The following is a 22,794-nucleotide window of genomic DNA, read 5'->3' as shown; positions in this document are numbered from 1 at the left end:
TTGAGGTTCAATCGTTATTAGTTTTAAGAAATAAATTATGGTTTTTAGTCATAAAAATTATCATTTTATACACATAAATTTGTCTTACATCAAGTATTAAAATTTCTGATTTCAGTAGATCTGGATTATTAAATAACATTACCTTACGTTTTATGAGATTATAGATGTTATTTAAGTTCTTAATATTATCGTGATAGGCACCTATCACGTTATAGTTTATGTTTATGTACATATTGAAAAATATAGTTTTTGCGAATTTTTGACAGCTTATTTTCTTCAAGGTTTTCTTCTCTAAATTTAAAGTTTTTGCTTATCTCCTCACAGTTACCGTAGTATTATACAATGAGATTCTCGTTTTGTTATATCCTATGTATATAAAATGGCAAGTATAAGATAACAGATGAGATGGCGTGGGGCCCCCTACAATTGCTTCTAAAATATCCCTTCATTTAAATGTATGCACATTTATCCTTATTAACGAGACTCCGGAACTTTTCACCAACTCCTAACCCCATCTCGTCTGTTATCACCGCAAAATTTGTTAATCGTGACAGTACCCGATTGTCCGGAGAAATATATATTGTAAAAACTTTGTATGTTCGTTATTATTTTTTACTCAAAATAAAGTGTTCCGGACTTTAGGAGATCTCGGCAACATTATAAGTCCAGTGGAAAAGTTCTGACGTTCACTCGTTCATTCAGTTACCGTATTTTCATTTTAAATATAAAGAAAATGCTGTTTTCATAGATACCCAACACTATATTGCGTCAATACAGCTTCTCAATTGGCTGTTGCGAAGATGCATTTTTGGAAAGAATGAAAATTCAACCCTCTTTGCGGGGAATCGAACCCACGTCCTTTCGCTAGAGCGCTCACCCGGAAAATGAAAGGACGTGGGTTCGATTCCCCGCAAAGGTAGTTGAATTTTCATTCTTTCCAAAAATTCATCTTCGCAAGGTCAGCCAGTAGTTAGAAATCTTCGTATGGTAGCGGAGAGTGACGTCATTCATTCTTTCAATACAGCTTCTGTACAAAAAAAAGCAAAGCCGTTTTTCGGTTTTCTCAGTGGTTTCCCAAAATTTGAATTCATGTTGCTCTATAAATACTCGGAGCAGTGGTAATAATTTGGGTATTTTCGTACCTCGATAACAATTATATATGCACTGAAGTTAAAGGAAATTCGAGTCGTTCGTGTAACCCTCATTGGTATAGTTGCTGTAGAGTATGTCATTAGTGATTGTGTGAGATTCTCCATTTCGGTTAGGAGTTGGAACCACTTCTGAAAAATTATGTTTTTATGCCTATCACCAGGATTCCAACCCATATCAGTCGAACCAAAGGTTTTTGCATCAACTACTCTGTAGGCAGGGGGGTTGCCTTAAAAATGAACTTACATCTGTGTTATAGTGATATCTACTTGTTACTAAAAAGCCGAAAATTTGTTGTGTTCTGTGTTTTTCTTTCTCAAAATTAATCATATTAATGTAATTTTCATTCCAAACAAAAGTGATTTGAGAAATTTTCGGACCACGATCCTTTCAGACGTTAAGCTCATCAATTTCCTTTTTTTTTTCTTATGTCAGATTATTTTTACATGAAAAAAAAAATTGCTTGGCACACCATTCATTTTTGATTGCGTGTTTTCAGGATACAATACGTAGAGAATCAGATATCTATTTTTTTTTGAAAGAGAGATGCAGAGAATGATAAGAGCTTTCTTCTCCGTTTGATTCCGGACTGCGTTGTGCATACCCAGGATGCAAACGGCACCGGGAGATGCCTAAAAATGGATCGCTGCTTTTTTCTTCACCAAATATCTGAAAACAAAAAAATATATATTTATATAGAATTACTCATGCTTCTGAAATTTTCATTATACCCAAATTGTGAAAAATGGACGCATTTAATAAAATGCGAACCAACATTTTTGGTGCTAGATCGGTATGGAATGAGAGCCTATACTAACATACTTGAGTTACTATAGCAAGTTATGTAGAATAAATGACTTTCAGTTTAGCAGTCAAGAAAAAGTGAAGGATTTATGTTGCTTGTAGTATCATAGAATAAACAGGGATTACCACCCTTCATCCCAAAAGACTCGGCAAGATAATCCCCGAGAATATATGTATCCTGTGTGTGTGAATAACCAGACCCACCATCATTTCTATAGAAACATGAGTATATATTTGCAGAGAGAAGGTTTACGTGGAACATGCCTTCTTTCAATACGAAAAAAGGCAGATACACTAACATCCAGTGGAAGCTGTATTTTTAGAATTTTTCTCATGTTTTTACCGATTGATTGGCATTTCGGTTGAGGCATCGCCGCTTTTCAATTAAACAGGAAAAAAAATATTTATATATTCTTGTAATAAATTAGCGATAATGAGAGATATAGTAGATATCACAATTTTTTTGATACAAATGTGAACTTTATCGATGACGTGGAAAAGAGAATTTTTACTTTTCAAATTTATTCAAAAAGATCTGGAATCAAAGAATTGTATAGACATTTTTTTTCAATTGAGAAATTTAATTTGTTGCACACGAAATTGATTATTCAGTTCGCTGTTTTAGAAAATAAAAACTACGGTATTCGAAACGTAGTTATAGCTTTCCACTCTTTAGTTCGGGACACATTTTACAAATTAATAACAAATCAACCAAATGATATAAAAAGGTGTGGTTTGCACCAAACTTAAATGACCCAGAGTGTTCTTTTTTATTATATAAATTCAAAAAAAGTTCAAATTTCACTCACACGTGGCGTTATAAAACACAAACTGCATCACAAACAGTGCATAATTAATGTTTATGGCAAATTTGCATTAAATAAACCATACCACATCAGCACCATTTCACCCGTTTAGATATAGCCCGAGCTAAAAAGGGCATTCATATTAAAATGCGATAGTTTTATGTAACGAAAATTGTGATGAACATTAATTATAAGTAATCGACATAACACATAAAATGCTTCTCACATTTTATATATTATGACGAGTATTTCGCTTCACAGTGCCACCTGTAAGTGAAATCTGAGCTTTTTTTTTAATTTATCAAAAATAAACTCTAGGTCATGGTAAGTATTTTAGTGCAAATTTTTTCCCCTTTTTTATGTGAGTTGATTTTGATTTGTTATTAATTTTTATAATATATCCATGATTTCTCGTCTACCCTGTATATATAAATGAAGGTTTCAAGAACCTGTGAAATTCAGAACTATAAGCCGATGTGTCAATTAAAGAGCAAAAAAAAAAAACTTTGCAAAAGGTGTGAAACCTGATTCGTTGTTAAAAATCGAGGGAAAAATAGAACAGGAAATTTTAACATAATAAAATATTACGCACTCGACTGCAAGAAGCAACCGGTGAAAGTGGTGTAGTTGCAGCTGATGTTGTTCCGCCTCCAGACTCGTGGTCGGATGGTACGGGTGAAGATGTCGGTGATCGAAACAAGCCATCTCCAGTATTGAACGACGCCGACAAACACAGTTGGTCTCTCTTAAATTCATTTTCTGGCCTTGTTAAGAAATATGATAATGAAGGAAGTTCCGAAGAAGCAGCTGACTTTTCAAAAACATATCCCGGATAAGTGAGGTGTCTAAAAAAAAAAATAGAAGCGAAATAGAGATATATGGCCGATACCTTTAACATTTTAAATTTCTGTGTCGATCACGCTTTGCTTCCCTTCTTGCCTGAATGAATCCAGAGATTTTATGCTCTTCTCCCGATTTTCTGGAATATTTGTTGTTTTGTTCACCACCAGATATAGTCTTACAAAATAATATAAAAGAAAGTCATTATTTTTTTATTGATTGATGATCTAACAATGTAACTACTGTTGGTACGCGGTGTATGCACGCTTGTCTCTCGGAATTCAAGAATATGCCCATGGCACACACACACACAAGCACCGTTTCAATCTATTGTATTTTTTACTGAAATATTTCTGAAATTCTCATTGTGTAGCTAGGAAATCGGTGTATACAGTGTAAATAGCTAACAGCGCGTACCGTAAATTACTGTTAAACCGTTGATCCTAGAGACATACTTCCAATTAGAAAAAGTATTCAAATAACGTACTGACCTCATATAAATCATTCATATTGCAAGGGGTTGCATAGTTATTAAAATATAAAAATGAATTTTTATACGGAAACACCCTATGCTTAAAAACGAAATTCTAAAGCTGTTGCTCTATAACTCTCATGAGGCCAACAAAAAAAATTCACGTTTCTAAGAGCAATATTCGCTGAGACATTTGAGTTCAAAAAAATGGTGAAAAGTGAAAAAATAGGATTAAAAAATTTCTGTAAAACGCCTTTTACCTGCGTTTATGCTGTTTTTAATAGCATTATGCTTAAAAAGTTATCTTTTTCTAATTTCAATAACTATACAATCTCTTTCAATATGAATGACTTATCAGAGGTGTACACGTCATTTGGATACTTTTTCTAATGGGAATATGCCTCTAGGATCAACGGTTCGCTAGTACAGGAGAACTTGTTCAATTCGAAGTCCAAAGTCACTTTAAAAAAGTTCGAATTATTCAAAATTCAAATTATCCAATTGATCTATCCTGGATCTGTAAAATTAGTTCAAACTGCAAATTAATCTCCATCATTAACATAGGAAATTAATTCTCAATTATCATCGAAAGGAAATTAATATAGGAAATTAATTCTCAATTATCATAATTTTAATAATTTATAATTATAATAATTGATTTTAGCTGTACACATTATTCCACTATTTTGAATCAGCATCACTGGAGAATTTATTGACCATGTTCAAATCCTGATTTTTTTATGGAAACAATTCGTGATCATCCGTTATGAAACTGTTTCCCAAATTTTGCTTATCATTCTCATGCTATCAAAGAAATATGCTTTCACTAACGTATTACACAATCTTAACTTCCCGATACTTTTCATACCTTAATGACTACAAAAAGATTCAGATTTTGAATTTTCAAGTTACACTTATGATCCATAAGGTTGAAAGCATAATCGGTATTAAGTTACACAGTCTCGATGCACTCCAGCTGAACAATATTAAAATGAGTATTACTGCATTCATTCATACCATTTGTGAGTAGATTCAATATATGGGCATTAAATTATCAAAAAAAAGTAGAGAAAAATATAATTTTCAAACTTATTAGTCTTTAAAACATTTCTTATTTAACAAAGTTTGTTATTTAACTTGATCGAGAAAAGCAAGATCTGACTTCCTGTAGAATTTTCCAAACTAAATTTGCTTATACAAAAATCATGATTTCCTTTTCCTCCAACTTTGAATTATCCAAAAAATTCGAAAATAGTTCGAATTAAACAAGAAATTTTAACATTAGTTCAGATATAAAGCTCAAGGGCAGTTCGTTAAAGTTCGAATTATCCGAAATTTGAACTAATCAAGTTCTACTGTAATTTGTGATGCATGCTGCTAGCCATACGCCCTGGATTTTATTCTTAGAAGAAATGCTTAAAACACTGCTTTTGTTTTTTCACTCATAAACTCTTCCAGCAGATTAACTGAACAGTTTTGGATTGCTTCATCCTATATTTTACATAATTTGTAATATATTTATGATTTTCGATAATTCTGTTTTTATTGATTTTTTGGTTCTAAATTCGAAATCCATTTAATTTGCACAATTATATGAATATTCTTTTGCAGGAGAAAGAACCTATATTAATGGGAGCACGTATTTTTTTTAAAAGGGAAGAGTTTGTCTTTTTTTCAACAATTTCAGTTCATTATGTTTGTTGCATACTGTACATGCATCATGCAAATTTTTTATTTTTTAGTGTTTCCGATTTTATATACTACTCACTTTTTTGTTTCTTCAGTTATATGAACCTTTCCAGGCTGTCCCATGGCTTCGAGACGATTTGCGAGAGTGACTGTATGTCCAAACAAACAATATCTTGGCATTTTTGAACCAACGACCCCAGCGATAACAGGACCAGAGTGTACGCCAACTCTTATCTGCAACATTTACCATATTTATTTAAAATTATTTATTGATGCTCTATAAAGTATATTTTCATTTTCTGTTTGTTTTATTTTATGAATCAGTTTATCAAGTCCAAAATGTTCCATTTAGCATCTACAATCAAACTCAAATATCACTCACCTTGATGAAACTTAGTACTCATTTCTTGTGGATATTTCTAATTGATAGCAGAGTAATTTGTGGACTGACCAGACTGAAATGCTGCCTCTATGTTATTTTTATATTTATTTACACACTTACCTGAGAGAACTTGTTTTCAATAAGAATGTGATCTAAATAATTTGGCTTAAGTGTAATTTCAAATTCCTTTAGGAGTCGGAGAACGTGATTTTTAAGCAATATAAGAATATATATAATTTCCAGGAAATTCTGTTTCCTCCGTGAATTACCAACGAAACATAAATTGATATAGAAGTGGCATTTTCAAACCTTTAAACAAACATTACTTCTATTGAATGATATAAAAAGCAACCTGAATTGGCATGTTGTCTACAGGGGAAAAAACCATATGAGAAATCCATATCATATCCAGTGCAACCGATACTACACGGTCTGCGTGATCTGCAACGTAAGTGGGAACTCCTCCAACAACTACGTAAGCATCACCAATAGTTTCTACCTGTAAATATGAAATGTTTGCATTAAATGTTATCCATAAAATATATAAGTTTTCCAAAATTACATGCAGGCAGCGCTACTGTTTATATTGGGATTTGAATTAGCTCATGTTGCGTGTGCTTTTATGTGTAAAATATGAATTTTGAGTGATTCATTCGGCTCTCATTTTATATTAAAACACTTTAACCGAATCATTTAAAATGCATCATAACAACAAGGCAAGAGAATCCAAACGGAAAGGAAACTTACCTTACTCACGTTGTGAGTGGACGTCAAAGTATCAAATCTCATATACAAATTATTAAGCAAGCGTATGATATCCATCGGCTTAACTCTCTCATTAGCACACATGGCAGTAAATCCCACAATATCGGACACCAAGCATGTTGCTATTGCAAAGCTATCTGCTTCGACGGCTTCGTTGTGGCACAGTCGTTGAGCCACATGTAGTGGTAGGATGGAATACAGCAGTTCTTCAGTAATTTTTTTATCCTCTCTGAGTTTTGCATCCAAAACCTGTTTAAAAACATATTTCGTTATAGCTTTTAAAACCAACTCTTTAGAGAGAAAAAATATTTTGAGAAAATTTTAACAAAAAATCAAAATTCATTCATTCATTGTACTGAAATGCTACTAATTATTTAACATGTTAGAAAATTGATAATGCGACCGAATTTTTCTAGCCAACTGCATCTCATTTCGTTTTATTCGACCATAGTATTATGATTTAAATTGCATTTAATGCATCTGAAAATGCAATAACAGAAATTTTATGTTGTGAGTTCTGTGATGTTTAAATACATGCTCTCAAATAAAATTCATAAATTTATTACATATGAGTGATTCCGGCACAATATTTCAGAAATGTGAGCTTTACTCCGTTCACCATTATACTTTAGTGTGAAATTAGTTTATTAGAATTATTATTGAGTGTAATTAATATACAGGTTTGTCCTCAGAGTGATAGCACGGCCTTTATCCACCGTCAATCGTAGAGATATGATTCCAGTTTAAAAAATGCTCAACGGGCTTTCAAAAATTACTCTATACCAGTTTTGAGAGTGAAAATACAATGTAATAAAATAAAAAATCTAAATTTTTATACGGTCTCCCTGTGATCCAACTTCCAGTTAAAAAGTTGTTGCCCTGTCTCTCCCGATGCCAACAAAAACATTCCATGTTTTTAAGTGCAATATTCGCAGACATGTTCGAATTCAAAAAACGTATGAAAAATTTGGGAAAGAACAGCATTAAATGCGGAAAAACCGTTTTACCCTCATTCAACGCTTTTCGTTCCCAAATTTCCTCCGTTTTTCGAATATCTCTGTATTCGAATGTCTCACTGTATTTACACTCTCAAAACTACTTCACCAAACAACAACTCTGGCCATATCGCTATATTGCAATTTACTGCCATTAGTGAGATGGGTTGGAAGTGAAGGCGCTGTCTATCGGTGGTCGTCTCGAGTTCGTTAGGGAAAATATCTTATCTATATCCTCCCTTGGGTTCGAACCCGGGACCCTGACAACAACCTTCACGATGGTAGACGAGCATCTTACCACCATGCCACTCGGGCCCACTCTCACAACTGGTATAGGGTAATTTTTAACGCCTGATGAGCATTTCTTAAACTGGAATCGTACCTACACGACGGACGGTTGAAGAGATATAGTCCGCATTAGCACTTACGGGACACCCTGTGAAGACACCCCTTTAAAACTAAAATTTTAAAAAAAATCGAAGTTGAAAGTACTTTCGTGAATGGAAAAACAAATTCAGAAAAAAAATGAGCGTTGGAAGTGTTGTTTATAATCTCACGCAATCATTATTGCGAAAGTAAACTTATGAAACATTTGTTCAAACTAAGTAAATAAGATGCAAAATATAATACCTTCAAGTGATTACTTGCTTCATCAAGCTTCTCTACTAATTCTCTTTCGCCTTTTCTATAATGGCCGATTATAACAAGTTCTCTGGCTTTGTCATGGACGGGAAAATCACTCAAATATAAGCCCAAAATTTTCATTTCAAGTAAGTCGGAAACTCGAGGAGAGCAAAGAAATATTATGCTATTATCCTCAGCGAGCGGCAGCATTTGCCCTTTTAATTTCAAAGACTGATAGGCACCTTCGGTCTCTCCTCCAACAGCATATAAACCAGATGATTCTGCTTCAGTGCTGGTTCCTGTTGTAGAATGTTCATCAAGAAGTTTCACAACTCCTCTTTTTGATACTACAACAAACACCATATTACAGCTTCTGTCAATGGAGTCGAATGTCGGATCTATCACCGGACGGAGAATCGTGAATAAGTCGGTGAATCTCACTCTTCTTTGTCTTTTCCAGACACTTCGTGTGAGCCTGAGAAGTCCTCTACCAGCTTGCGTAATCACAAAATTTCTATCGAAAATCATGTGGAAAGGAAATGCTTCACATAAAGTGCGGACATTTAGAGGAAGATCTTTCGGCAACGTACTAAGTTTCTGAGCAGGAGGCTCACTGGTTGCCTTACTTGCCGTGTCATCTTCAATGGATTGTTGGTGTATTTCAAAAACAACGTGAGCCTTATTTTTGCTTTCACTCTTCTGCACTATGTTGATAGAAACTTCTGTGTTGAAGAAATCACGAGCTACGGCGTCAACAATTCCCCTAACGATTGCATGCATTCCACGTCGCTCGCTGTAATAATGTAGCAGCAATGCTCCCTCGTGTCCCGGAGAAATACGAAACGAAGGAGCTTTCATTCCAGGATATATGGACGCCAAATGGTCGTGAAGACTGTCCAGGTTAGTGAGAAAGTCTCTCAAGTCTCTTCCTAGAATACGAAGCAGCTGGTCGAATCCATTCTTTTGACAATAATGTAAGAAATTCTCTCCAAAAGCCTCCAAGCATTTGTCTCTATCCATCCCTCAAATAGAAAAAAAAGAAAAGAAAAATTGCAACATCAAATAGTCCTTACTACTATTATTCCATATGATGAACTCTAATCTATGTTTATTACAAATAAAAAAATATGCATGCTAAGATATAAGGGGAAAATGTAGCATAATTTTTTTTAATGATTTAATCTTAAAAAAACAAATATCAAGAATGTAAGAAAATTAGGGCTGTGATCCAAAAAAATCATTAATCAGGCCGATTAATCGATCAATTCTTAATCGCTGCTAAAAATTATAGTTGAGTCAATTAACTCGATCAATTCGATCAAAATCCAATTAACATTTTTCATTTAACCTTGACTAATTAATTTTTATTTCTTTAGCAAAACATTGGGGCAGACTGTGTTATAGACACAGCCGCAAGTTTTGGCATAAATACGTATTTTGTGCCTGAATCGCGTGATAGGTACTGACATAATTTATCATAGGCTTTGTCTTTGGAACAGCTAACAAACGATACCAATGTCGTCTATTTTCATTGTGAACTGCTCCAGATATAGTGGGAAGCAATTTGTTACGAATCAGGGCAGCGGGTCTGGTTCCCATACGAGAAGAGATATTAAAACCGGTGTGGTATTATTTGATTTGCCTTTGCAATATGCATCTGACAATATCATTGCTTTTGACTTGCGTTGGGTAATTCTTTACATATCAGTGTTTAAAGAATTTCGTCACAACTTTTTCCGAATAGATGATTTAAAAGATGCATTCACGTCATAACAAATCCGTTTTCCCCTTTAAATCAGGAGTTCTGTAACCCAACAAAACTGTTAAACTGCCGATGTCGTTTTCGCTTGCTTTAGCGTTGCTTTATGGTTGTTGTCTTTATGCCCTCACTTGCCCTTAACATTAAAGACGTTTGCGTCCTCTTCCCAGTCAACAAGATAGTGGCATTTATCGCACAGTTTCCTTTGAAAGATGATAGATTTATGCTTTTCCTTTGAAAGATGATAGATTTATGCTTTTGTGCAGAGTGATATATATTAAGGGGGAAGGACCGTGTGGGAGTTTGCCGAAATTAAGACTAAAGATGTCATCCATTGTGGTATACAGTTCGCTAAACTCTGCGAGAATAGTTCATAATCAAGTTCTCTTTTGTGCCTCACATGCCTTTCGAATACTAATGTTGTAACTGGTAGCGTACTCGTTAAACTTTTCATCATGTAAAAAGGCAAATCTATTCGAGGAAAACTGTGTAATCGTTTTGGTTTTAAATTGAATTTGGAGGGGGGTGTCAAAGACGATGCAAAAATGCATTGCCTCCATTGCAAACAACAATTTTCCTGTTCTGGCAGCAACAGCTCTCTCCAATATCATTTCAGAGCAGAGCACCCTATTAGAGAGTTTCCTTCGGTTTCCAAAGGAAACAGCAATACGGCGCCTGAGAGCTCCGAAATCAATGATCAACCGAAGTTAACTGATTTCTTAAAAAAATGATAAAATCCAAGGGGCAAAAATCGAAGGCTTGACAAATGGTTTAGCATATTGGATTGCTTCTAGTGAACGGCCATTAAATACTGTTGAAGATAAAGGACTGGGAAAAGTTCTAAAAACTGCATTAAGTTGTAATTCGCATAATATACCTCGGGAAAAACCATTTCTTCCCGAGAGTGATTAAAGTAATACTGAAGACCACCAGTTCAGAAAATTTAAATGTAAGTAAGACACTTCTTTATCTACCTTGATAGTTGTTTTATTTTAGATTCTGTATATTAATTTAAGATTCTGCTATTTTTGCATACAGTATTTATAGTGTCTCAAGTACATTTATATATGTTGCATATTTGCTATTTAAAAACACAGTTGTGTTCATTTCTTTTCTAAGGCAAGATTTGTTATCATCATTATAATGATTAATTAATTTAATTAAGTTGATTTCTTTTTTAATTAATGTATTGTTAAGTTTTGTCAGCATCACTTTTCCAATTACATAATAAAATAAATTTATAAATTAATTAACCAACAATTAATAAATCAATGTATTATATAGCTATCAATAAATACTATATATTTTATAAATGAATAATTGACATTTAAAAATCCCATTGAAATTCGACTAATCGATCAAAAATGTTCAATTAAACAGTCATATTTTTAATCGATTTTCATCCCAAAAGAAATTGAATATACCAGATTGGTGCAAGTACTAGATTATATCAATTGAAACAGCATGTCTTTTCTCACTCCCTTTCCAATTCAAATTTCGATATATTTTATTACAGGTTGGACTCGCTTATAACGAACACGGATATTGCGAATTTTCACATATAACGAAGTTTTTACGTGTCCTGAATTTCGTATTCCCTATCTATGCTATTTTGATTGCTTATAATGAACATCAATTTCGGAAAGTACGCCTATAACAAATTTTCGACAGATTTTCAAACTTGGAAATGCCACAAATCTCTGTACAGAAAGGATTGAGGTTATTTATTCTCAAGAGAATCTAACCTCCAAACCACCTTTAGTGCACATTTATCATTCTCAAGTTATATTCGGACTTTGGTTTTGTTGGTTTCGTCTTGTGCAAGTTAATTTTGAGAATGTCCAGGTGCAAAACTCTACTCGTGGCATCAAAAATTGTAGCTATACAGTTAGTTGAAAGCGGGAAATGGAAAAGAAAGTGCATTAACAAAAAACGTTCTGAATTACTTAAGTTTGTTATTTTCCCTGTAAATGGTTCGACAAAAATGAGAAGAAAACATTTTTTCCGGTGTTTGTGCTCTTACTACACTGGTGAAATAAATTAAGAGAATTTGCATATTTTATCGAATTTCATGAAAAGAACTGAACTGAATGTAAAACCACTGCTTCCAGACAAAAATGCAAATCTTGTACGTCAAATACGTAAGCGTACACGTGTGTGTAGGCGGAGCCAGTAGAGAAACAGGTTTTACAAGCGCGCGTAAGTTAAGACGCATTTCGTTCGCTAGCACACCTCGGCGAATTTCTTGGTGTTATTTTGCAGCAATCGGTTAATTTCAAATTGTAACAGTAAAAATGAGTAACCACCAACGTTTAGATGACGGAATGAGGTGGCGAATTGTGGGGAGGCTATAAGCAGACCAATCTCAAGTCCAGATTTGTAGAGAGTTCAATTTAACGCCCAGCGTCGTGTGTAACTTATGAAAACAGTTCCAGGATACCGGATCCATCGAGAGAAAGCCTGGGCAAGGTCGTCCAAGAGCCACGACGGCCAGAGAAGATCGCCATTTGTCGATTATAGCGAGGCGTAACAGGAGTGCTGCAGCTTCTCAGCTCTCTCGTGACTTGTATGCAGCCACAGGAACCCGTGTATCAAGGGTGACTGTTTGCAAAGGACTTCATGAAAGAGGGTTGTTTGCAAGAAGACCTGCTGTTTGCGTCCCGCTTCCTTCTACGGACAGAAGAATCCGTTTATTATGGTGCAGAGAGCATAGACATTGGAATATGGATCAATGGGCGACCGTTCTTTTCACTGATGAGTCCCGGTTCAGCCTAAGCACCGATTCTCGCCGTACGTTCATATGGAGAGAACCAGGGACCCGCTACCTACCCTCCAATGTCCGCGAAATCGACCATTATGGCGGAGGAGGTTTAATGGTCTGGGCAGGCATCATGTTGGATGGCCGCACACCTCTCCATGTCTTTGAAAGAGGCACTGTGACTGGTGTGAGGTATAGGGATGAGGTCTTGGAGCCCTGTGTTCACCTTTTCAGGGGTGCAGTTGGCCCTGAGTTCATTTTAATGGACGATAACGCGAGACCACTTAGAGCTCTTCTGCTCGACGATTTTCTAGAGAGTGAGGATATTCGCCGGATGGATTGGTCAGCCAGATCTCCAGACCTTAACCCTATAGAGCATGTCTGGGACGCTCTGGGGAGGGCAATTGCAACTCGCAACCCCCTTCCGGGAACCATCCAGGGAATGCAAACAGCGTTGCTGAACGAGTGGGACCAATTGCCACAGGAAATGATAAACTGCCTTATTTCAAGTATGAAATCACGCTGCGAGACCTGTATATCTGTAAGAGGGGACCATACCCCCCTATTAACCCATCTATTAACCCATTTTTTTTTTGTTTATTCTGCAACCGCTGAATGAACGCCAGAACTTTGCCACTGGACTTATTCCGTTGCCGAGATCTCTTCCAGCCCAGCTTCATGGCAGAGTCTGGAACACTTTATTTAGTGTCAAAAAAAAAACACATACAAACTGTTTTACAACATATTTTCCCCGGACAATTGGATACTGTCGCGATTAACAAATTTTGTGGTGATTACAGACGAGATGGGATTAGGAGTTGGAGAAGTTTCGGGGTTTAGTTAAGATGAATGTACACATATTAGGATGGAGGTATGTTTTAAAAGCAATTGAGCGCCCCCTACCCCCTGCCATCTCATCTGTTATCTTACACTTGCCATATTATATACACAGGATACAAAAAGAAAAAGAAATGAGAATCTTATTGTGAAATAATATATATATATATATCCATCGGAGCGAGTCATCTCGCTTAACACCTTATTGGTGAGCAAATGGGTTTGATAACTTGTGACTAGAAGCCAGCATCAGTGTTATTGGGTTGAGGTCACTCGCTCCGGCGGATTTAATGAAAATATACAAAATAGAAGTATTGTGTGGGGGAATATATACAATTAGGGATCACCCGTGGCATCTCGCTTAGCACCTTATTCGGTGAGCAACATGAATACGACAATATGAGTGCGCACGTGTGTTGTGGACATGAAATGCATGGACAACTTGAATGGAGGAAAGAGAAATACACACATTTATATACATATATGTAACTGCCAGGTCGAGTCGTCTCGCCTTAAACCTATTTTGGTGAGCAATGTGGGTTTGGTTTAAATGGGGGATTGTCTGGAGAGAGCCTTAGCTAAGGATCAGCTTCGGTCTTAGTGTTTTGGTTGACTCGATCTGGCTGGTTATATTTATATTTAAAAAAATGAATATATATATATAATATAAACTACATGTAATGGTTATTATGAAACCAATTCTGCAACCGCTGTTTCATACCTTCCTACTCCAACGAGTGTTACGCACGATCATGCGTGTATTAATAGTCAATTATTGAATAGTTATTTGTTTTGTATTGCATCAATGTATGTACATATCAAATTTCATTAAAATCGGTACAGTAGTTCTAGAGATAATCGACCAGGTCTGCAAATTCTCTTAATTTCTTACACCAGTGTACTAAAAGAAAAGGCATTACATTTTGCATGCAATTATTGAATAGTTATTTGTTTTGTATTGCATCAATGTATGTACATATCAAATTTCATTAAAATCGGTACAGTAGTTCTAGAGATAATCGACCAGGTCTGCAAATTCTCTTAATTTCTTACACCAGTGTACTAAAAGAAAAGGCATTACATTTTGCATGAAATTATTGAATAGTTATTTGTTTTGTATTGCATCAATGTATGTACATATCAAATTTCATTAAAATCGGTACAGTAGTTCTAGAGATAATCGACCAGGTCTGCAAATTCTCTTAATTTCTTACACCAGTGTACTAAAAGAAAAGGCATTACATTTTGCATGCAATTATTGAATAGTTATTTGTTTTGTATTGCATCAATGTATGTACATATCAAATTTCATTAAAATCGGTACAGTAGTTCTAGAGATAATCGACCAGGTCTGCAAATTCTCTTAATTTCTTACACCAGTGTACTAAAAGAAAAGGCATTACATTTTGCATGCAATTATTGAATAGTTATTTGTTTTGTATTGCATCAATGTATGTACATATCAAATTTCATTAAAATCGGTACAGTAGTTCTAGAGATAATCGACCAGGTCTGCAAATTCTCTTAATTTCTTACACCAGTGTACTAAAAGAAAAGGCATTACATTTTGCATGCAATTATTTGGCAAAAATGATTTAAACGCAGAACGTTCAAAGTCCACAAAAATATAAAGGAAAAAGAAGCAATGATTGACACATATTTTTGTTGTAATGAATTACGTGAGATTTTAATTAAAAAATGTTCATCTTTAAGAAAATCTATCATTTCAATCCATTCATTTTAAGTATGTCCGGATTACTGAAAGATGCATATCGTGAATGTAAAATGTTTTAGTTTGCTCATTTTTTACAAGCTGGTACGGATATAACGAAGTTCGCGTATAACGAATAGTATCGCATTTTTTACATTTTTTTCCCAACTTCGTAATAAGCGGGTCCGACTGTATTACTTGCATAGCAATGTATTTATTAACAAATAGTTTTTCTGTTTCATCTTCGAGGATGTTATGAAGCTAATCCTTGAAAAAAAAGTTGAATTTTTTCAACTTATACACAGTCGAACCTCGGTATAAGATCAACTCTGGAGGACGAAAAAATATCAATCTATAATGGAACGACTTAATAGAGAAAAACTGATTTAACACCCCATATTCTCGAAATTAATTTTACCCACAGAAATAGCAGATTGAAACCAGAATATATCAAGATACGGATTATACTCAATAAAATGACAAAAAAACAGATAATTTATATTAGAATGATTGTGTGATTCAATGCAAAAAAAAAAAAAGAAATAAACATCCATCGAAAACTTAATGTGTTCACAACTATTGAGAAATCCGTTAATACTAGATTACTTCTCTGCAGGCTTAATAATTTGAAAAAATTTTCCCAATTGTCTCGTAATGTTCTTCGGTGTTCTCGGATGTTGCGAAGAATCTTTTGATTATATTCAACGCTCAGAGAGAGAATCTCTGTGGATATTATTTCAATTTCGTATTTAATCTTTAAAATTCGTTTTCATTTGTTACCCTTGCAACAATCTTAGTCTCTCAGAAGAAATTAAGACATGACTGTCTATTATCGAATGTTCTATTTTATCTGGGTAGCTTCGTAAACTTTCTTCTTCAAGTGCACTCTTGGTTTGCACCTATGGTATCCATTCGTTACTCACAACAAAATTTTGTAAATGGTTGGGGAATTTAAATATGACACTAAACACGGAAGAGTATAACAAAGAATTCCTATTCCTTCCAACCGAGACTTTTAAAAACTGATTTTATATGCAGTATGACGTTGAAAGACATCGACGTTATACCGCGGCCTGTAATTGTTTTTCTAATTGGTACTCAACGTGGAAAAGTAATACGTCTATGTTAGGGGTGACAGACCAACCCGTGGCACATGATATCAGGAGTGGCATGTGCGAACATTTTTCAAAAATTAAAAACTTCTATTCCATTTCTTTCAATCGAAGAAATTCTCCAACTCTTTTAAGCATTTTTTTTTCTTATGAATGAGGGTTTAGGTTGATAGGCACTCGTAAAATAATAACAATGTGATGACTTTCTATTCAATGCGTTCCTGTTCGGTTTTTCATGTTTGGGAATAGTTGCTGGACGTCACATGAGTACAAGATTCAGGATCGTCCCCATAGGAAACATGCATTGTATAATACAATTATAAATTGTATATCCATGAACTTTATTTTTTTTTTGGGGGGGGGGGGCCAACATGGTAACATGAACTTCTACGATATACGTACATACACACAATCTGCATTGCGATAATCGAATTTATGACACGAGTAAAAAGATTTTAGAAATAAAAAGAGTGACAAACTGAACATTTTTACGAAAATAGGAGGGAAGCTGAACAATATTTTGCTGGAACAGCAAAAATGTTTGTGCCTCGTTTTGCGGGATGCATGGTCTGCATGATAAAATTCGTAGAGTGTCACGGCTTGGGAAAAAGGTTAGCCATCCTTGATCTATAGTATGAACAATTATTAAAAACGCAACACGCACTCGCATCACCGCCAAAATATAACAATTCACTAGGTCCTAGTGACTAGGGAATTCAATTTCATTAGCATTAACAAGTTAAATCCATATTCAATGCAATAACGAGACCATAAGCTGTTTACCACATATTTACGAAAGTTTCGCTATGGCATTAGTTCTAGATTTCAGTTCATGAAATGATGCTTTGCCGGAGGAGAAATGATGAAAGATCTGAACAAACGAATCAAAGAGACGGGTTTGAAAAGAATGAACCTGAGGCGAATAAAATGCCTTCCTATCATAGGATTTGGAAAATATATGTGAATGTGTGTTTGCAACACATGCAGATGACAAGGTGTGACGCTGAGAGGATACGAAATGCTATATTCTCCAATTGGGATATTGCTGATGCGAAACAAATCCGCTCGTAATTAGACAGGAGGATTTCGAACTTGATTCATGTTGGAAAAGATTCGAGTCGTTAGAAGGATTCAAGGAAACTTCCAGAAGCCATATATGGATTTCAGAATTTTCTATCATAAACTCTTTCTATGCTTAGTATTTTCCTCTATTATCCCAAATAAGTTAATTATCCAAACAATAGCTTGGATCCGCAAGTCGCGAATTGACATTTTTACATTTTATTTCACTTTTCATGAAGTTATGTACCATAATTGAAATTACTTAAAGAATATATAAATATGATATAGAAATTATATTATTATATAGAATATATAATATAGAAATTGTTTAAAGAAATTACTTGAAGAATATTTATTTTTTTTCTAAGGGAAAAACTTCCAATTAAAATAGTTATAGTATTTTAATGATATCAAAAAAATATAATTTTTTTTATTATTTGCATTTCGATGTAGCGCATATACAAGTAGTTCATAAAATGTATATTTTAAAACTATTTTATCAAATTTTCATTAATTTGAAAAACCATAAATTCCGATTGTCATTCTTTTCAAGGTACTTTTTAATAAGGTCATTTTGGATAGAGAACGCATGTGTTTTTGTTTAGGATATGGTATAAAATAAAAATATAAATATAAATGTTATTGCATTAATAATTTAGCAAAAACAAATTATATATTGCCAATTTTATACGTAAAACTAGCATATTTTCTGTATTTCTGCTAGACATTGTACACTAAAAACGACTGCTTGTATCAACATGTTATTCACACTGATTATAGCTATGACATTGTTCTGTGCAATGAACTAAAAATTTTACAATACCATCAAAACTTTTTGGTATATGATTCTATACGTGGAAAAATTCGCATATTTCGTTAAAAGTACTTGATATTCTCAATTCAAAATCATATGAATCAAAAAGTTTCAAACGTATGGCTTATGTTTTGATACATTGCTCAGCTAAAGCTGTTTAAAATACGGAGTGAAAGTTTCATATAATGAAAATGATAAAAAAATTATCGTCAGAGAGAAAAGGGCAAAGAATTTCAAATAACAGTAAATAACTAATATATAATCCTGAGTACCAAACTATATATTTCTTAAGAAGCATACCCATAGAACCAAGATCGAGTACATTAAATTTTAAATTCACGTTTTGAAACAAAGTAAAAATAATCCCAGTTACAGCGATACAATCAACAAACGGAGGTGCGTCACGGAGAAAAGTTTTACGTCCGAAATTTCAGAACATCCGTTTTCCTATGGAAAGCTCTTCCGATTCCCCAGAGAACAGAAAATTTCTCTACGTTGAATACTAGTACTGTTTCCGGCAGCAACAAAAACACAGGGAGAACGGTTTTGTTAATTCTGAAAAGCTATATATATATATATATAATGGAATTCTACATTTCATTAACCTGTAAGTATTGTTCAAGCGAGAAGCAGTAGCGTTGAAAGAAAGAACGGAAGCTTACAATACACACAAAGTAAAAAGTTAATTCATAAATAAAAAACTACACACACTATTTGACTTTTATCTAACAGTTTTAGTGCATGATGTGCACATGCAGGGTGTCTCATAGATTTGTAAATGGTTTAAAAATTGGAGGAATTGGTATATTTCAATGCGGTTTGCGAAAAAGTTACTATCATGAAGAGAAATTTTTTTTGTGTAGAAAAAGAGTTTGTTAAATTTTTTGTGAGGACGAGGGAAACCAGTCCGCGGTAGGAGTCATTGGACATAAACCTTTCTTCTCTCCTGTGTGCAAAATGTTCGTAAATGTTCGTTCAGCCGGCGGTTCGTGGCTAAGGTAAAACAACTTCACCAATAGTGCTTTATCAACTAATGTCAACATCACAATGAAAAGTCCATGTAAGCGCCAGTAGCAGGAAAATTCAGAAATGGTCTACAAAAATTCAAACTAAATATTTTTCTGTATCAAACCCCCCCCCCCCCACCCCCGTTCGTGAGAATAGCTTTTTCACGAACTGCAATTCAAATTTTACAAGTCCTCCAATTTTTTTGAATTTTTGACCTATTTACGAATTTATGGAACACCCTGTACTTCAACAACTTTTATGGTTAGTTGCGTACTCAACTTTACACTAGAACCTTGATTGCCCGAACACGAATTAAATGAGGTTCGGTTTATCCGAGGAACTATTTATGATTTGATCTTAAAAATTGGGTACAGTAAAAATGAACCGTGAAATGTCGTGTTTTTTGCAACAAACAGGTTCACAAAATGTCGCAGAATGTAGCGAAAACTCTATGGGGTTTGAAAGTCAAAATCACTGTTTCCCAAAATGGGTGATATCCCGTCTTGAGGGGGGGAGTGGAGTGATTTCGGTTCGTAGCAGAAGTTACAGATACAAAGGGAGTACAAAAGTGGGTTTTCGTATCCATGGGAGGAATAGGAATTTGTTTTTTTCTGAAAAGGAGTGAGATGAGAAAAATAAGCTTGGAAGACTCTGGACTAGATAAAAAATTTTAAATTATATTACTCGCGAGAAGATCCATGTGCTTCCTAAAGCATTTTAAAATGTTTGATGACAGAATACATTGAAAGACTACTTTGAAAAATACAGTATGTAATATTCGAAATGTTTGCTGTGAATACGTTATAAACGTTATTTAACTTTATACTATATTCATTCGCTCGATTTATTGCATTATATACTAATTAAAAATAAATTTAAAGTGAAGTTTTAATTTCCACATATAATCTCAAAATTCTTTAATCCGATGTTTCGGTTATTTGCGTTAGGTCCGGTCCATATTATCTCGGATAGTCGAGATCCCACTGTAATTATAATCTAAGTTTAGAGTTTGATTCGATATCGATATTCAAAACCATAAATAATACATTATATGCATGTTTATTTTTAATGTGTACTAACCTGTTACATCTGTAGTGGCCTTGATGAGGCGTGCAGTGATGTCGTCATTGAATACTCGGTGCATTAGAAATGACCCTCCTCGGAGTTTGATGCCGGTTTTCTTCCTGTGAAGAAGTAAAATGAGCCCTTTCTTTATTTTATAAAGTTCTTACCAAGTTTTATTTCGTATAGGAAAATAAAACTTGATGATAACGATGCCAATACAAAGAATCGTATATGCCCCGGCCAAACAACATTGATTAAACAAATAATCGATATTTACGTCGTGTAAATTTATTATTGGATGTGATACGGTATAGCAAGTGTGGTTTTCAGCTCTTCCTCACTTGAAACTGTGAAATTCAACGGTTTATGAAATCATAATCTTTCATAATTTTGACAAATAACGTATTGCAAATTGACGTTTTATTACTGTTAGTTAAAACTAGACTGTAAAATTTAATAAAGTATAAAGCTTTTCCATTATTTATCTACTAGATTTTGTGCGGTTTTTTTCCTACAAGTAAAAATATTAGTTATCTAAGATCTGTACCATAAAATTTTTCTTAGCCTTTGTAATATTCGTAATGCAGCCGAAATATGTTTTGAAATTTCATCTGCTGCTAAAACTGAAAAAAAAAATTATGCCTGGAAGGTGGAAGGAAAACAGAAAAGCGCTTCGACTTGAAAATTACATAACCACGTTCCCAAAAATTGTCTTCAACCCACTTTCTATTCGATTTTATTTTTCTCTGATCATTTCCCCCGATGATCTTCAATATTTGATAAGATATCCATGTACGTGTGTGAAATGATAAGAAGTTCATAGTAAAGAATCTGGAGAGCCTTGAATATTCATGTAAAAATTCGGAGGAAAAAACTTGAAATTACAAAAGCATCTTTTTTTTTTTTTTTTTTTTTTTCATAAGATGAGTTAAATTGAATTTCATGTAGAATACTTTATTTTACGAAACAGAAAAGTAAAGAATATCCAACATGGATTCCTCGATGCTAGAAATGAAGAATAATTTTAAGACTTTTATCGTGTGCGAAAATAGGCTAGGTATGCGAGTGATTATCGTTTTCTGCAATTAAAGTTGCGTGTTACGGAATATACGCTCGTGTGCGAGAAATCACGTTCTTTACAGGCTCTTTTTTTGAACTCTTCATCTAAACGCCATATATCATAAGATAATAAGAATGCTATAAAACTGCAACATATGAAAGTAGTTGCAGACCTTATTATCTTTCAGTCTGTGTGAGGTTTACGTATACTGAGGAACACAACTTTTGCAATATATATATATATACGATAAAAATACAAGAGAAATGAAGATAAAAATGAAGAGGTAGTGAAAAAGTATCTTTTGAATGACAAAAACGCTAGTGCTGCTCACTTGTTTTTCAAAAATATATATATATACAAAAGGAAAAGGAAAAAAATTGAATTTTAAGAGAGTGAAATAGAACCTATGCAGTGGGTCTCCATCAGGGGGAACCCCATGCATGGTTCGAAAAGTGTAGGCGTTTCTGAAGGGTGGCTATGCCTGTTGCCGTTAGGAAACATCGAGTCGATTTTGACTCTTGGTCTTGTCATTCACAGCATGTCTGAGTTGTGCTAGCTTCATTCCAGTGCTTTGCAACACCTCTTCTGTTCATCTGGTGCTTGGTCTGCCTCTCCCTCTCGTTCCCTCCATTCTTCCAAACATTATCATTTTTTCTAGTGGGCCTTCTGTGCGCATTACATGGCCAAAGTAAGAGAGTTTGTGTTTGCCTAAATGCATTAAAAATGTGTATATATATACGTGAACAATTAATATTACAATTCGAATAGACGTGCCTGCGGTATGGAGTTCCATCCAGTTCCCTATGCCACAGAGTGCAAATTTACAAAGCATCCACACAGGTACAAATTTACAAAGCATCCACACAGGTACAAATTTATAAAGCATCCACACAGGTACAAATTTACAAAGCATCCACACAGGTACAAATATATTCAACAATAGAAAACAAATAATCAAATAATCAAAAACAAAAACATAGCAGCATGGATTACAATCGATGTCAAATATATACACGCCAACGAAAAACAAAAAATCTGTCCACTAGATTTACAAAATAATTTTTTAAGTTTTACAAAAAATA

At 34.3% G+C, this 22,794-nt stretch overlaps 1 protein-coding gene across 1 annotated transcript in view; it reads right to left on the bottom strand.

The window, feature by feature from the left end:
* Positions 1-897: 897 nt before the first annotated feature.
* LOC149085478 (guanylate cyclase soluble subunit beta-1-like) overlaps positions 898-22,794 on the bottom strand; it is an 87,940-nt gene continuing 66,043 nt past the window's right edge. Inside the window, exons 3-9 of the mRNA XM_089233956.1 lie at positions 20,668-20,771; positions 8,533-9,548; positions 6,890-7,156; positions 6,495-6,641; positions 5,840-5,994; positions 3,352-3,604; positions 898-1,818 (exon numbers count right to left, since the gene is read on the bottom strand). Of these exons, the coding sequence (XP_089090082.1) occupies positions 1,675-1,818; positions 3,352-3,604; positions 5,840-5,994; positions 6,495-6,641; positions 6,890-7,156; positions 8,533-9,548; positions 20,668-20,771 (2,086 nt within the window). The 3' untranslated portion in view covers positions 898-1,674. The remainder of the gene's footprint in view (positions 1,819-3,351; positions 3,605-5,839; positions 5,995-6,494; positions 6,642-6,889; positions 7,157-8,532; positions 9,549-20,667; positions 20,772-22,794) is intronic.

Source organism: Pholcus phalangioides, unplaced genomic scaffold (assembly GCF_987345545.1).
Source record: "Pholcus phalangioides strain wild (caught in Gottingen) unplaced genomic scaffold, Ppha-v1.0 ptg000007l_1, whole genome shotgun sequence".
NCBI classification, from domain to species: Eukaryota; Metazoa; Arthropoda; class Arachnida; order Araneae; family Pholcidae; genus Pholcus; species Pholcus phalangioides.
This window is presented reverse-complemented; position numbering and strand designations above follow the sequence as displayed.